This window comes from Triturus cristatus, chromosome 6, assembly GCF_964204655.1.
Source record: "Triturus cristatus chromosome 6, aTriCri1.1, whole genome shotgun sequence".
Classification (NCBI taxonomy): Eukaryota; Metazoa; Chordata; class Amphibia; order Caudata; family Salamandridae; genus Triturus; species Triturus cristatus.
The window spans coordinates 220916891-220932006 of record NC_140589.1 but is presented as its reverse complement, the minus strand read 5'-3'; the positions used below and the strand labels follow the sequence as shown (position 1 = coordinate 220932006).

At 44.3% G+C, this 15116-nt stretch overlaps 1 protein-coding gene across 2 annotated transcripts in view; it reads left to right on the top strand.

Moving 5' to 3' along the window:
* LOC146816680 (adhesion G protein-coupled receptor F5-like) overlaps positions 1–15116 on the top strand; it is an 873687-nt gene that overhangs the window by 848789 nt on the left and 9782 nt on the right. For both annotated transcript variants that reach the window (XM_085610573.1, XM_085610572.1), the window contains exon 20: positions 3986–4073. In XM_085610573.1, coding sequence (XP_085466699.1) covers positions 3986–4073 — 88 coding nt within the window. The remainder of the gene's footprint in view (positions 1–3985; positions 4074–15116) is intronic.

Sequence of the window (15116 nt, the reverse complement as noted above, 5' to 3'; positions counted from 1 at the left end):
TATCCTTTTCGTTTTTTCAGTTTAATTTTCCTTCCAAAAGGTTTATTGATTATAGGTGTGGAGTTGCATGTTGTCACTAAGTCTTCAATAACATTGGGTTCAATTTCTTCCTGTAGAATATATATCAAGTCTTTTTTACTCTGTTACCAGCTGGATGCTATTAGTAGTACAAGTAAGGTTCACACATTCACTCAATAAACCATTTGGGTGGATGAGACATACATTAAAAAAGCTGAGTATAAGGAGTGCAGCAGATCTCTGCCACAAGTACGCACAATGATCCATAAGGAAAAAACCAACTGGTCACAGTCTGTGTAAGATATTGATTGTGTAAATTAGGCTTGTAAACAGTCCCATGGTTGCACTTTTTCATCAGCATATTTTGCCCCTTTTTACTTTCAAGTATAAATCCCCTGACTCTTATTTTGCCAATTTCAGTAGATTCACATCCCAGTCCTCTGTTGTTGGAGGTTTAGAAGATTTTCTTTCACCCGTTCAATATTAGACAACGTTTTACAATGAACATGGCTAAGTCATTAGACCATGTGGGAACCTTAAATTTCTGGCAGCTAGAATAAGGCCAAGTAAAGAGATTTCTGTGTTGCATAAATATGTGCAGCCATAGATGTTCTGTAATTCTTGAGTCACCTCAGTCCAGAATGCCTACCTAGATGGACACTCCTATAGCATGTGAAAGTGTTAATGTCTTCTCTCCAACATCTGGCACAATTAGCAGTTGTGAGATTATATATTATATGCAATCTGCGTGATTCAGATAGGTTCTTTAGAACACACAAAACTGCAAAGTTTAAGGTTTTTAATTACAGATCAAATTTGCCCAAAAAAGTACTTCAGGTAGTTGATCATCATAACATAAGCCAATAACTGGCCCTCATTTAAGCCTTCCTTCAAGCCAGGGCTTGGAAATCTGAGTTTGTGTGGAAGACATCTTGTATTGTAACTAACCCCAGCCTCTCAAACTTTGACCCCGTTCAGGGTTTGGGTGGCCTGATAAATCAAATATAGCGATGGAGGGAGAATAGGGTACAGTCACTATTAGCCTTCAGAGTCATCATCCCCAGCAATAAAGAGCAACATTCCATAGACCAGTATTATTTGTTGGCTTGAGTTTGCAATCCAGCATTGCCCTTGGCAAGTCTCTCAGTGGAATCTCAGCAAGAGACAGTTTTGTGTCTTGGGCTTCAGAACGTGCATACCATTTTTAATTATCCATTTTGCTAGACATCAGTCAGAGGCATGGCCAGTTTGCTCAGTGCTACCCTATATATGCTACAATTAACCATAAAAAGTAAATAAGCAGACTTCAAAGGAATTTGAAAATTGTGGAGGTGGGGATAACCGGGATGTTTGCAGAATAATTAAGCAAGTGAGGGAGTGTCACCATTTTGGCCAGTGCCACCCTTCCATTCAACCAAAGAGGAAAGGAGTTCTAGAATTTTGCATAACGCACTGTAATTGCTCTCTCCATGTTGCCATCAATAACTCGAGATGGGACTCTGAACACTTGGATACTTGAGTATATAAAAGAATCCATTCCTAGGTAAGATGTGCCACCGTTTCTTGGGCTGGTGGATTGTGCAAATTGGCTAATTGCAATACTTGCTCCAGTTTGGTTTTAGCCGGATACTCCCTCATGGTCTTTTATTTCTTTACTTTGTTTTCCAGCCCCTGACATTCCAATTTAGACGTAGATTATCAGTGTAAACCAATATTAAAGGAGGAATACTTCAAATCACAATTTCTTTTCCCATCCCAAAGTCTCTCATTGTATTAGCAGAAGGCATGGAACGGGGGAGGGCGAGGGGGGTTTAGAAAATTAAAAGCACCAAAAAGAGCGCTTCCCTTTCCGTGGCCGCCGTCTCTCCATGTTCCTTTTCTTATGGCAAGTCCAGAAATAGGAAGCACCAGGCTCCGCTAAGCCACTTACAACACTGCAATGCAGCATTGTGATTGGTTCCCCAAAGCCAATCACAACACTGATATGCAGTGTTGTGATTGGTCTGAGCGCTGTGGTTTGGCACTCAGATGGGTCCTGAGAGCCTGGGCATGTTCCCCACCAAGTTGTATAATGCAGCCTGGTGGGGAACATGCTAAGTGCAGGAGACGGTTTGGCTGGGCCAAGGCAGCCGCCCAAACAGTCATGACACTTTGAGAGTGTCCGACCCCAGCCCCGCCCTAACCCATTCCCATAGCAAAGATAAATAAAACAATAATAAAAAAGTAATTATTTTTTTATTTTCATTTTTTTCTGCTCAGAGCAGTGGGGTGAGAGCCACCCCTGTTAATAGTAATAGCGAAAATCCGGCAAGGAAGTGGACACCCTTGCCTTGTGTCTTTTATAACACTCAGGTTTCAAGGATCATGGGGGCCGTACATACTACGGGACTATGCTGTGAATACAATATAAAAAAAACGAATAATTCTTTCTAGGAACCCACTATGACTTGAAATAAGTTTTGAGTATTTCCAACCGACTGAGTCAATAGCTTTTTGTAGGTCTATAGCTATTACTTTAAGATTTGACATTATATAGCTGCTGTTCCAGCACATGAAACAACTGCCTTATATAGTTATATCTATCTGGAACAAGTCCATTTAGACCTGGGTGGCCAGATACGTCATGTTCCAATAACAGAGTGGCAAGATTCTTATCTGAATTTCATAGTCCATATTTAACACAGAAAGGGTCCGAAAGCCTGATGGGCCCTCCACGTCATCACCGCACTTTTTAGAAATCAGGACTTTTCAGTGTCTGTCTGGTCATCATTGGTAACCTCTGACTATTAAATGTGTGACTGTAAAACATTACTAGTTTTGGTGTTAATGTTTTGTGCATAGTCTTGTAAAACTCTGCCCGGAATCTGCTGTGCCAAGTGTTTTCTTGTTCAAAGAGATTGTTATTGGGAAAACAGCATTTACAACACTGTTTTCACAACACTCTTCCAATACAACGCTGTTGTTACAATGACCGCGTTGTTTCTACGTGATCCATTACATCGCAAGTCGTTTCAACAACTTGCTGTAGGGGGTGCCCTAACCCAAGGAATAGTATAATTTACTATTCCCACACTTTCCCTACTGTTGCACACGCTGGAGTTGGAATAGTAAATTATACTATTCCTAAGTCTAGCCCCTACAGGAAGTCGGTGAAACGACTTGTTTTGTAGTGAATCACATGGAAACAACGCGGCCGTTGTAGTGACCTTGTTGTAATAGAATGCATTGTTAAAGCATTTGTTGTAAAGACCCATATTCCTGTTATTGCTGCGTTAATCTCATGCTGCGTAATTGAGGTCACAAATGATTCTCTGTCTTCATGGCTCAAGCAATGTCTCTCATGTATTTCATCGAAGTCACTATCAATGTAGAGTTCCTCATAGAACTGAAGAAAAGCCTAGTTGATAGCACACAGAGTCCATACAATGTTACATACAATGCCACTCATTGGGTTTATGACAATAAGAATATTCCCATTTCACTAGTTGGGCAGTTAATCCTCCTGTTATCCCCATCCATGTGTTTATGCATAATGCAGTCATGATAATTCAAATTTTTCAACCTATCTAAAATTTGCATGTGCTCTACCTTAAGTGCCTCCATAGTTACTTTGCTCAGTATTGCATACATTTTCCATGTCCTTTATTCTTTTTTCAAGTGTGTCTAGTTCTCGATACGTCTGTTTTTGTCTCTTTAATACAATGCCCTCTCAGAATTGATTAAAGGTATCCAATTTGATTGCCATAACTACGGAAGTACCTTCATTCTCAGTAACGTATAAATCAATTTCTACAGTGATTGTGTACCAGTAAGATCTTATGTATCTATATGTACTATACATTTCTAAATCGTTTCTCATAAGTATTGAACCTTGTATTAAACAAGCACCATTCTAATTTTTCCAATACGGTTCTTCTTAACATCTCGGTTATTAAGAGTTCTAATGCTTAGTGTTGTTATCTTACAGTCGTCCACCCTCAGTACTTCTCGAACACCCCCAACCACACCAAAATCAACTCCATCAAAGCCGAAAGCACGCTTCTTTGGCAAACGAGGTATGTAAACAAAAATTGAGTGAAGTTAGTTGGACCATCACCTTCTGGGTCATTACGGGCACTGTCTCAAGTACTGAACTTTTCAACTTCGAATCATTGTTTTCAGGTGTTCTAGTTTAATAGAAGCAAACAAGATTGCAACCCACAGAATGCTTTAGGCTATAGCACAAAAGTGCAGGATTGTAAGCAGTGGCACTTGGAGGGTGGTGGTCACCCTAAGTCAAGTATGGTGTTCTTTTACTTTGCATCACTGAACTACCTCCTGCATGCAACATGAACATGCTCCGACATAATAATGAGTGAGGAAATTGTTTTTTAGTGTCAGTAATCGGTGCAATGGGTGTCACTTTCATGTGATTACCTAATACCTCAATGCAATTGATAAACTGCAGACACATATCCTCTTGTCTCCTCCCTTACACCCTGTTGCCTAATCTATCCACCTAACCCCCACATCAATAACATCATACCTGAAATTGTACTGTATTAGACATGTTATTGTGTTGTCTTATTCTCTACTCATTTACTGCATTACAGTGCAGCTCTACGATGCTTCTTAATAATATAGAAATACTATTCCCATTATTGACTGCTACAACATTAGAATTTACACCCGGAAATGGCTTGCATTAAGAATGCACATTCATTTTGATCTCATCAAGTTTTAATGTAAAATTACGAAAGTGAAAATCTTTTACAAGGGACGAGGAGCTGGAGTTGCAAAGCTGATTCTCCTGGAAACCAGTGCTTATTGCAAATTTGAAGGAGTAGTCTTTTGAATAACTAACTGGAGCAAATGTCAGACTTCCTTATCATTGGTGGTAACAGACCTTTTGAAAAAGTCAGAAATTTGCATCTATCATGTTACTTTAAAGCTTTGAGCAAATGTCTGCTTTTCTCTGACTTATCAAAGAGCCGAAGAAATATGTGATAGTTGTAGATTTACATGAGTATTCAAATGCATAGCTATGTTTATTGGGTAAGTCACATTTGTATGTGGAGGAATGTTGTGCTAAAATTAATTTGCACTGATTATTTTCTTTTTTTTCCCCATGTAGAAAATGTGTTCCTCATAGAGAAATTATTTCCTCTACACCCTCCTAATTTTTTAGGGTATTCCTTCCTATTTCATACCCTGAAAATGGATTCGCTCTTACTGTTTAAAGGAGTGAATTTGTGACCTTTTTCAGGGTGGTAAACTAATGGCAAACAATTTATGAACACCCATAAGCTCACATGTGTGTGGATGCATCAATTCTTTTGCAGATAACACTGCCCCAGAACTCACACAGCTCATCCCTCTGACCAAATGTACTTGCACTGAAAACCCATTTAAAAGGACAACATTCCACTCCTGCAAATCTTGTAAATAAAGGACAGGATTATCCCTTCCCATGTTCTATTATCTAATAATTTCACACATACAACTTTTTGAATTGGTTCATAGTGTGCATCAGTTGACCAATATATTCTTGTAAGTTGACATGGCCAGAGGAACAGTAGAATTGATGTAACTGCCCAATCCTTGCCTAACCATCTGTATTGAATTATAAAAAAATGCACCGGGATATTTCAGCAGAGCCTTTCTGACAAAAAAGAAATGTATTTAGCCTATGCTGAACAAACATACATAATACCAGCAACCATATATATATTTTTTATAATTATTTTTAGTTAGCAGTTATTTGTAAACAGCAGGTTGTAATGAGCCCAGTACAGGAGAAATCATTGTAGGACGGATGCAGGGGGCCTCTGTATCACCGGGTAGCAATGAGTTGAATGAACCCCAGGCCCGTACTGGATTGCGAAGCAACCTATTGTTTGTTTTATTTCGTGCCCTGTGATCCCGTTTTTTTTTTTTTGTGCCCTGGGATCCCATTGCCTTATCCTGCCCTCCGTCTCAAGCCTCTACATTAACTCCCCTGTATTGTATCCATGGTCCTCAAATCTTTTGGAATTTGCGGGGGCAACCTCGTACCCGATATGTTTCCCGTTCAGCTAGTAGGTGGTCCGGTCACCCCCCAGAGTCTAGCCAGATTGCACGTTGCCACCCTTGCCACTTTGTTTAGCCAGATATTTGCATGTTTGGGCCGTTTCTCCTACCCTGTTATGCCCAATAACAGCCACTTAGCCTCTAGTGGGATCAGCAGTCCTGTGACCTGCTTCCTCACCTCTACCCCTTTGATCCAGAAACCCTGGATCAATCAATCAATCAATCAATCAATCAATCAATCAATCAGGCATTTGTTAAGTGTGAATACTAACCTGTAAGGGTCTCAAGGCGCTAGGGGTGGGGGTGCAGGTTCCAGTCCATCAAGGAGGGGGTCCGTCGAAGAGCCAGGTTTTGAGGTGTCTTACGAAGATGGGAAGCAATGTTGTCTGTCTGAGGTGGAGCGTAAGGGCATTCCAGGCTTTGGCAGTGATGTAGGAGAAGGACCCGCCTCCCGATCTGGTTTTTCTGGTGCGTGGTACCACGGTGTTAGAGAGCTGGGCTGATCGTCGGGTCCTTTGGGGTGCGTGGAATTTGAGTTGGCTGTTTAGGTATAGTGGTCCGGTGTCGTGGAGGGCTTTGTGTGCGTGGGTGAGCATCTTGAAGGTGACTCTTGCCTCGATGGGGAGCCAGTGGAGTGTGTGCAGATGCTGGGAGATGTGGCAGTGTTTTGGCAGGTTGTGGACCAGTCTTTCGGCGGCATTCTGGATGTTCTGTAGCTTGCGGTGAGGTTTTTGTTTATTCCGGCGTAGAGTGCGATTGCCGTTGTCGAGTCTGCTGGTGACCAGGGCGTGAGTGACGGTCTTTCTGTGTTCGAGGGGGATCCATTTGAAGTTCTTACATAGGAGGCAGAGGGTGTGGAAGCAGGAGCCCGAGACTGAGTGGATCTGGCGGTCCATTTTTAGCTCGGAGTCCAGGATGATTCCCAGGTTGCGTGCATGGTCCGTGGGGGTGGGCAGGTTTCCGAGGGCGGGGGCCCACCAGGTGTAGTTCCAGGCATCGGGGTTTGGGCCAAAGATGAGTACTTCTGTCTTGTTGGGGTTTAGTTATAGGCAGCTGTCGTCTGCATATGACATAATGTTGAGTCCGTAGGTTCTGACGATGGGGGCGAGCGGAGCCATGTAGACATTGAAGAGTGTTGGGCTGAGGGAGGAGCCCTGGGGGACTTCGCAGGTGGTTGGTGTAGGGTCCGAGAGGAAGGTGGGGGAGTCTGACCCGCTGCGTTCTGCCGGAGAGGAAGGAACTGATCCAGTCGAGGGCCTTGTCCTGGATCCCTGCTTCGTGAAGTCTGCGTATCAGGGTGTGGTGGGAGACTGTGTCAAATGCCGCTGAGAGGTCAAGGAGGATGAGGGCTATTGTTTCTCCTTTGTCCAGTAGGGTACGGATGTCATCTGTTGCGGTGAGGAGGGCGGTTTCCATACTGTGGTTTTCCTAAAGCAAGAATGGGAGGAGTTGAGGATGTTGTGCTCTTCGATAAATGTGGCAAGTTGGGTGTTGATGGCTTTCTCGACGACTTTCGCCGGGAACGAGAGCAGGGAGATGGATCTGTAGTTATTGAGGTCAGTGGAGTCTGCCAAGCATTTCTTCAGGAGGGGGTTGACCTCCCCATGTTTCCAGTCATCGGGGAACGAGGCGGCTGCCAGGGAGCGGTTGATGGTGTGGCGGAGCATGGGTGCGATGGTGTCGGCGGCTCTGTTGAAGATGTGGTGGAGGCAGAGGTCTGTGGAGGCCCCGGAGTGGATTGACTTCATTGTCTTCAGTGTGTCTTTGATGATGAGGGCTGTCCATCTGTCAATCATTGGCATTCAGGGTGTCGGGGTGGTTGGTGGGGGTTCCGTGTGTGGGCTGTGTTCGTCGAAGTTGTTGTAGATACTCTTGATTTTGTGTTGAAAGAAGGTGCTGAGTTTGTTGCAGAGGTCTTGTGAGGGAGGGATATCGGTCGATTCACTGGTGGGTTGGGTGAACTCCTTGATGATGTTGAAGAGTTCTTTGCTGTTGTGTGTGTGGGTGGAGATTCTGTCTTCAATGGCTTTTTTCCTAATTTTTCTGATGAGTTGGTGGTGGGCGTTGTTAGCGGCTCTGAAGTTGTTGTGGGCTTCTGGGGATTTGGTGTTCCTCCAGGCCTTTTCAAGGTGGCGGCAGGTGCGCCTGGACTCTCGAAGTTCGCTGGTGAACCATCTGGCTTTCTTGGCATGGGTGTTGTTGTTTTTATTGATGGGGGCAATGGTGTTGGTGCTTTTGGCGATCCATCTGTGCAGTGCTTGGGCTGCTGTGTTGGGGTCATCATTTTCCGCGATGGTTGAGGTGGAGTTGCTGAATGAGGAGGTGAGCTGGTCGTTGGTGGTTCTGGTCCAGTTTCTTCGTGGGAGCAGGTGCTGGTGTCTGTGGATGGTGGGTGTCCTGAAGGTGAAATGGACGCATCGGTGGTCAGTCCATGGGAGTTCGGTGGTGTGGCTGAAGGTGATGGAGTTTCCTGTTGTGAAGAGGGGGTCGAGGGTGTGTCCTGCTGAGTGCATGGGTTCGGTCATGATTTGGTGAAGTCCAATGTTGTGGAGGTTTTCCAGGAGGGATGTGGTGTTGGGGTCCAGTTGGTTGTCGATGTGGAAGTTGAGGTCTCCCAGCAGGGTGTAGTTGGTGGATGCGATGGCATGCGGGGAGATGATGTCCCTGATGGAGTTGGTGAACAGTCCGCGGGGTCCAGGGGGTCGGTAGCTGAGGGTTCCTCGGAGGGTGGTGGTAGGGTTAATCTGTATCTTGAAGTGTAGATGTTCCATCATATCTGTGGGCTTGTCGGGAAGTGTGCTCAGGCAGATGGTGGATTTGTGGACGATGGCGATTCCTCCTCCCAGGCAAGTGTGGTGATCCTTTCTGGTGATCTTGTATCCTTGGGGAATGGCTATGGTGATGTCCGGTCCTGAGGCTGTGTTGGTCCAGGTTTCGGTGAAGAACGCTATGTCTGGGGTGGTGCTGTCGAGATTGTCCCAGATTTCTGAGGCGTGTTTGTGGAGGGATCGGACATTGAGGAGGATGCATTGCACGGTCTTCGGTTCGGGTGTGTCCTTGCAGTCGGGTTGAGCTGGGTCTGTGCTGCAGGTTTGTCGGCAGCGGTGACAGCTGAAGGGTCCGTGGGTGTCGACTGGCTAAGCTAGCTTGCAGTTGTTGTCGCGGCCTGGGTTGAATTCGTGGAGTGCTACAGGGCTGTAGCGTTGGCGGTGCAGAGATCCAGGGTTCCCTTGCGCTGGTCGCGACCGGGTCGCAGACAGGTGCGAACGGTCTTGCCTTTGGCGCGGCCGCGCAGCGGCCGCCATTAACAAGGGGTCAGGGAGGCTGGACAGCTGGGAGGCGTGAGCTGGAAGGGAAGCTGGATTGGTCGCGCTGGCTGTGCCCCGGGGGAGGTGCCGTGGGGGCAGCAGCGGCGGGGCAAGGAAACGGGCAGGAACGGAAAGGGAGAGAGAAGGAGGCCAAGGAAATAAATTGATTAAGCCAAGAAGGTAGAAAAAGTGCAAAAGGTGCAGAACAGAGAAAGACAGAGGGAGGAAGAAAAACAAGTCAAAAATGGAGAGGAGAGCGAAGCGAGACAAAGGAGAGCAGGGGTCCACTGGACCACCAAGGAGGCTAAGGAAATAAGTGGAATAAGGAGAAAAGGTAGAAAAAGTGCGAAAGTACAGAACAGAGAGAAACTGAGGGAGAAAGAAAATGAGTGAGAGCAGAGTGAGACAAGGAGACAGTGATCCACTGGACCACCAGGGATGAGGCGCAGGTGATCCTGTGGGTGGAGGAGGGCCTCGAACACCAGCAACACTCAAGAGTGCAGGGCTCGGGAGGGCCTCATTCAATGGTGGAGCTGCGAGGGTGGGAGAGCAATTTCACTGACAATTAGTCAGCGGTCTTGCTCACCTGTCCCCGCAGCGGCCGCCATTAAGTAGGGATCGGGGAGGGTCACTCGACAGGCCCTGAGCATGTGGTAGAAAGAGCCTGTTCTGCCACATCCCCTAGTGCATGCAGCCGACTTGCTGGGTCCCATTTTGTGAATCCTTGCCCTGGAAAGGTACGACCTGTGCAGGGCACGAAGTTGTATCAGGCAAAATTGTGCATGTATGTCGATCTCTCTAGGACTTTGCAGTGCCTCGGTCCATTCATCATCTTCTAAGGGGCCCAGATCTATTGTTCAGGTCTCTCTCAGCTGGGCAAGGATGTCTGGGGAATTATTCATTATCTTTTTGCTGATTAGCGAAACTGCCTTTATGGGCATAGGGTCTAAAAGCAGCCAGTACTCCATAGCTGAGTGATCCGATATGTTTTCTCTTCTGGTATGTAGCATTTTAGTGCGTGTCTTAATTGCATGTATCTCAATATCCCCCCAAGTCCTAGGTTGTACTCAGACTGCAACTCCTAGAACGACAGCAGTGTGCCAGTCTCCAAATATCTCCCAGCCTTTCTATTCCTATTGTGTGCCATCGTGTGTGGTTGCGCAGTATCTTCACCTCTCCCAAGCTGTCTCTATCCTACAGTGGGGTTTCCCCCGTTAGTTTGTCTTTCCACCCCAGATGTCGGTTAGTTGCCTCCCAAGCTTACAGCACTGTCTGGGTATAGACCGGGAGCGATCCTTTCTTTGCCCTCCTATAGAGAAGTGCCGGGTAACCCCCTCCACCCATGGCCTGGTGGTCAACTCTGTATGCTGGGTTGTTTCTCCCTCCAAATACCTAGTCATTCACCACCACTAACTGGGACACCCAGTAGTAAACTCTTAGGCCCGGGACCGCTATACCTCCATCAAAAACTCACCACTGCAGTTTCACTCCGTCCCATAAAAGTGACCTAAGTATGTTGTTGATTAGCAACCACATTTCTAACAAAAAAATCATGCTAGGCCACAATCAATTTCAAACTTTATATTTTTTGGTGAGACCATAGGTAACCTAAAAGCCTACCTCCAGGTTAAGTTTCGCACTTCTTTCAGCTTTATAGTTCAATTCGGCCCTACCCTAAGGTACAAATTGCTTTTGGTGTCCTTCAAAACTCTTGGAAGCAGAGATCCATAGCATAACAACTATACAAAAAAAACAAATAAAATAATTAGCATTAAAGTCTTTCATTTTGTCATACCACATTCACCTCCAACACTTATTGTAGCAATAATAACAGAAGCTGAACTCTGGGCTTACACTCAGTGGAATGTTAAATGACCTGGATCCTACTATTAACACAAATATCATTTTAGAATGACAATTTCCCATCTCCAATCCCTTGAAGATCTTCCTATTTATAAAGTCTCACATGTGCAACTAGAGACAAAAGTGGGAGAAACCCCCAAAAAGTTGGTACTAAAACACCTTATATTGAATATAGGATACTGCACTGCTAATACTGAAGAACATAAAACATTGCTATAAATTTACAATTGGCTCTTTTGAAAGGGCCTGGATTTAATTATGCTGCGGTTTGACTATTTGTTTAGAAATAAAAGTACAACAGAAATGGCAAGACATTTCCCCAATCGGACAAAGTTTCATATTTTCCAGATTGACGCTGATTTTTGAGTGTGAATTTCCCAGCCTTATTCCTCTCATTATCTCAGTAGATTCTGACACCCAGCTATTTTTTTTACAAATTCTCACTAGTGGACTTTCATGGACAACATTGCACAAGTGTTGACAAATAACTGCCCAAACAAATTCTGCACAGCACTTTAATCACAAAGTCCTCTCCATACAGTCAACACCCTTCTCAGCATTCACAAAGGGCCTGATTCTGATGCGGTTAGGAAAGCATTCTCATCTAGGGCCTGATTCTGATGCGGTTAGGAAGGCCTCCTAATGGCATTTGCTCCTTCCAAATCAGATCGGGAACGTGTTTTCCCGACCGAGGGCCCAATTATGATGCGGTTAGGAACATATGCTCCCATTGAAGTTAATGGGAGTTCAACCAAATCGTATCTGGAAGCATCCGGATGCATCGTACTCCGCCGGTCAGACTCTCCCGATCCGAGTGGGTTGGAAACTATTTCCCAACTGATTTTGTCGGGAAGCTTTTCCAACCCGCATCAGAATCGGGCCCTATAGCTGCATCTGCGGGCACATCAGAATCCTTCTGAAACATGTTCACAAACTTGTATATAAATTGTTGGTTGTCGAGTGTCCTTCACAAATCTAGCCTGGTCCGGTAACGCCATAATGTGCATCAGAAGTGTCAACCTATTTGCAAAAATATGAACAAAGATTTATGAAGGCGCTTAAGTTGCCAATAAAACAAGCAGCATTGCGTAACATGTTTCAGCTACACCATGATAATGACTTCCAGTGTGGTGTAAGCAATATCTCATCAACCACTGCTTCATTGTTTATTGCTAGTAAAAGTGGGGTTAGGGTGCTCACGTATTCCTTATATAATATTGGAGTTAGGCCATCTGACCCAGCATCTCCTGCATTGCCAATTAATCTAATAATAGGTGTCATAACAGACTATTGCACAAACCGATTCTCACATGCTTGCTCAATATTTTCACATCACTATACTGGCATAAATGTATGCTATCCTATGAATCAAAGAGTGCTGATGTGAAAATATTGAGCATGTGAGAATGGATGTATGATGATACAACGTGTACCATCACAACGCGGTATGTTACATCGCGGTTTTGACAACGCAAGTCGTTACATCGACTTGCGTTGGAGGGCGCTGGATTTAGGAATAGTGTGAATTACTATTCCAACTCCAGTCTACGTACAGTATGGTAGGTGTTGGAATAGTAATTCACACTATTCCTTAGTCTAGAGCGCCCTCCAGTGAGAGTCGGTGTAACGACTTTCGTTGTAAAAACCACGATGTAACCATACCGCGTTGTAATGGTTGCGTGGTAAAGGATGTTTCCCGTGAGAATAGATTTATGTAATAGTCTGCAAAGGAGTGATACATCTCCTTATTATATTGCTCAGAATTGGAGGTCTTGTCCACTGCCACACAAGTATTCATGTCACACAGCTTTGCAAATATTCTCCTCTGCTTTTACCACCCCTTCACTTCTAGGACTTATTGTAGTTGCCCAAAAAATATTGATTCGTGCTCTGCCAGATACTGGAAGTTCAAAAGCTTGATATCTTTTGAATTTAGTGAGTGTTTTTTTTCTTTCCTACGGTTGCACACTGAGCTTCTAGAGTTCCCCGATGTTTTGAGCTCATCTGATCTGATTCAATAAACAGACCCCTTGGATGTTGGCCTTAAACATATACTACACAGCCCGTTTATTCCCGAAGCCCTCTTCCATATTAGTTTTTAAATATTCAGTTGTAGAGTCGCTGATTTCTAGCCTGAACATCAGATCCATCAGGGCTCCTACTGGGCATTTCCAGAGTGAACTCATAGTGCATGTCAAGGTGGGGTGTGACTGAAAAAAGGACAGACAGTGTTATTGGGAGAATGGTGGTCACTGTAGCCCAGTGTGCAATAGTTTTCCAAATAAGTCAGTGAGATGGAATTTTATACTGTGGACTAGTATGTTTACATTTGACAATGCTGATTCCTTAACCCCAATACATTCACCAAGTCAATCATGCCCATTATGCATCATCATGTTGAAACCTCCCTCTTATAATATAATTGAAAACACTTTTGAAGATTGTTCACCGAACTTTTCCTTTTAGCTCAAACCACCTTCCCAACTCTCCCCATGCTAAAACCTCCAACAGTCATTGCTCCTCCAAGCTCCATATCTGTACAACAGGATTTATTAAGAAAGGAAGCATTATATTTAAAGAATTGCTAGGGCAATATTACCCCCTATTCCTATCAAATTAACCAGCTTTCCAAAAGTAACATAGCACCATATGTAGGGCAGTGCATGAAATTCACAGAACTAGGTTCATACTCCATTACTCTTATCATCACCTTAGCTTCTTATATTGTCAGCATATCATGGATAGTCAAATTCTCAGATGCAACACACCTTTCTCCTTCCCAGGGGCTTTCCATCTGGCTTGTTCTTGTCAACAATTCATCTCTGTACTACAGAGTGCCCCGACACACCGAGGTACACCAGTGTGACCCCAACAAATAGTGTATGGAATATTCAGAATGACTGGGTCCCATCCAGGACCAATAACTGTTTAGGGACAATGCCTGGTGAGTTATGCAAAATCACTTGTTTCTTCAAAATGATGGGGAGATGAAGCATCCACTCTGCTGAAAACATTTCTTTCACTCTTCTTGACATGATATATGTCCATGTTGGCAAATTTGATGTCACCACTAGGCCTACAAAAATGTGTCTTCCCTCTTGCTAGTGATATTGAGTCTCACAGGATGCAGCATGGCATAAGACACACCAGCTTGTCGTAATCTCTTCTCAACTTCTGCAACAACACATCTATCCTCTTTCACTGCTATGGTAGAGTCTGGTTAATTGTAGAACAGCACATACTTCTTCTAACAGACCTAACAGAAGAGATGTGTCTGATTCCCAACGGTGAGAAATCATGGCAAAAAGGTTGGAAGAGTTGGACTTGTTCACGGCTTCTGCTAGCAAGTATTTAGCGAAGTTTTCCATCTTCCCAGTCTTGAAAGATTGTAGCATTCTAATGATTCCTGTCATTCCAGCAGGACCTTGTCTTGAGTTCCACTCAGTTCACCGGTATAAGCTCTAAGATTTTCTCAGGCCTAGCGACTTCCCACGGTTAATCTTGGCATCAGCATTTAAATCCTACATTCTGTCATATTCAGTCATGTGGCTTGTTTGTCAAGGCTTTATTTCATTTGAGGATATCAGATGGTGAATTTAACCATCTATGGAATGAAGGCTGTTCTTCATATTGAGAAGCAGTGACTTTATACTCGAATTCATTTCAAAGTCCACGTCTGCCAGCTATGTTTCATCAGTAGTAGCTCTATTTTGTGATTCATTTGGTTTAATAATATTTGTTGATCCAGAAAAACCTTTTGTTGCATCTGGTCTGTCTTACCCTTGATGATGTGCATTGCTGGATAGGAGAAAATAGGGAGATGGAGTGCATATGTTTCATTCCCAGTCAGTGGGTCTGAAAGGCCCAAACCAGATCATT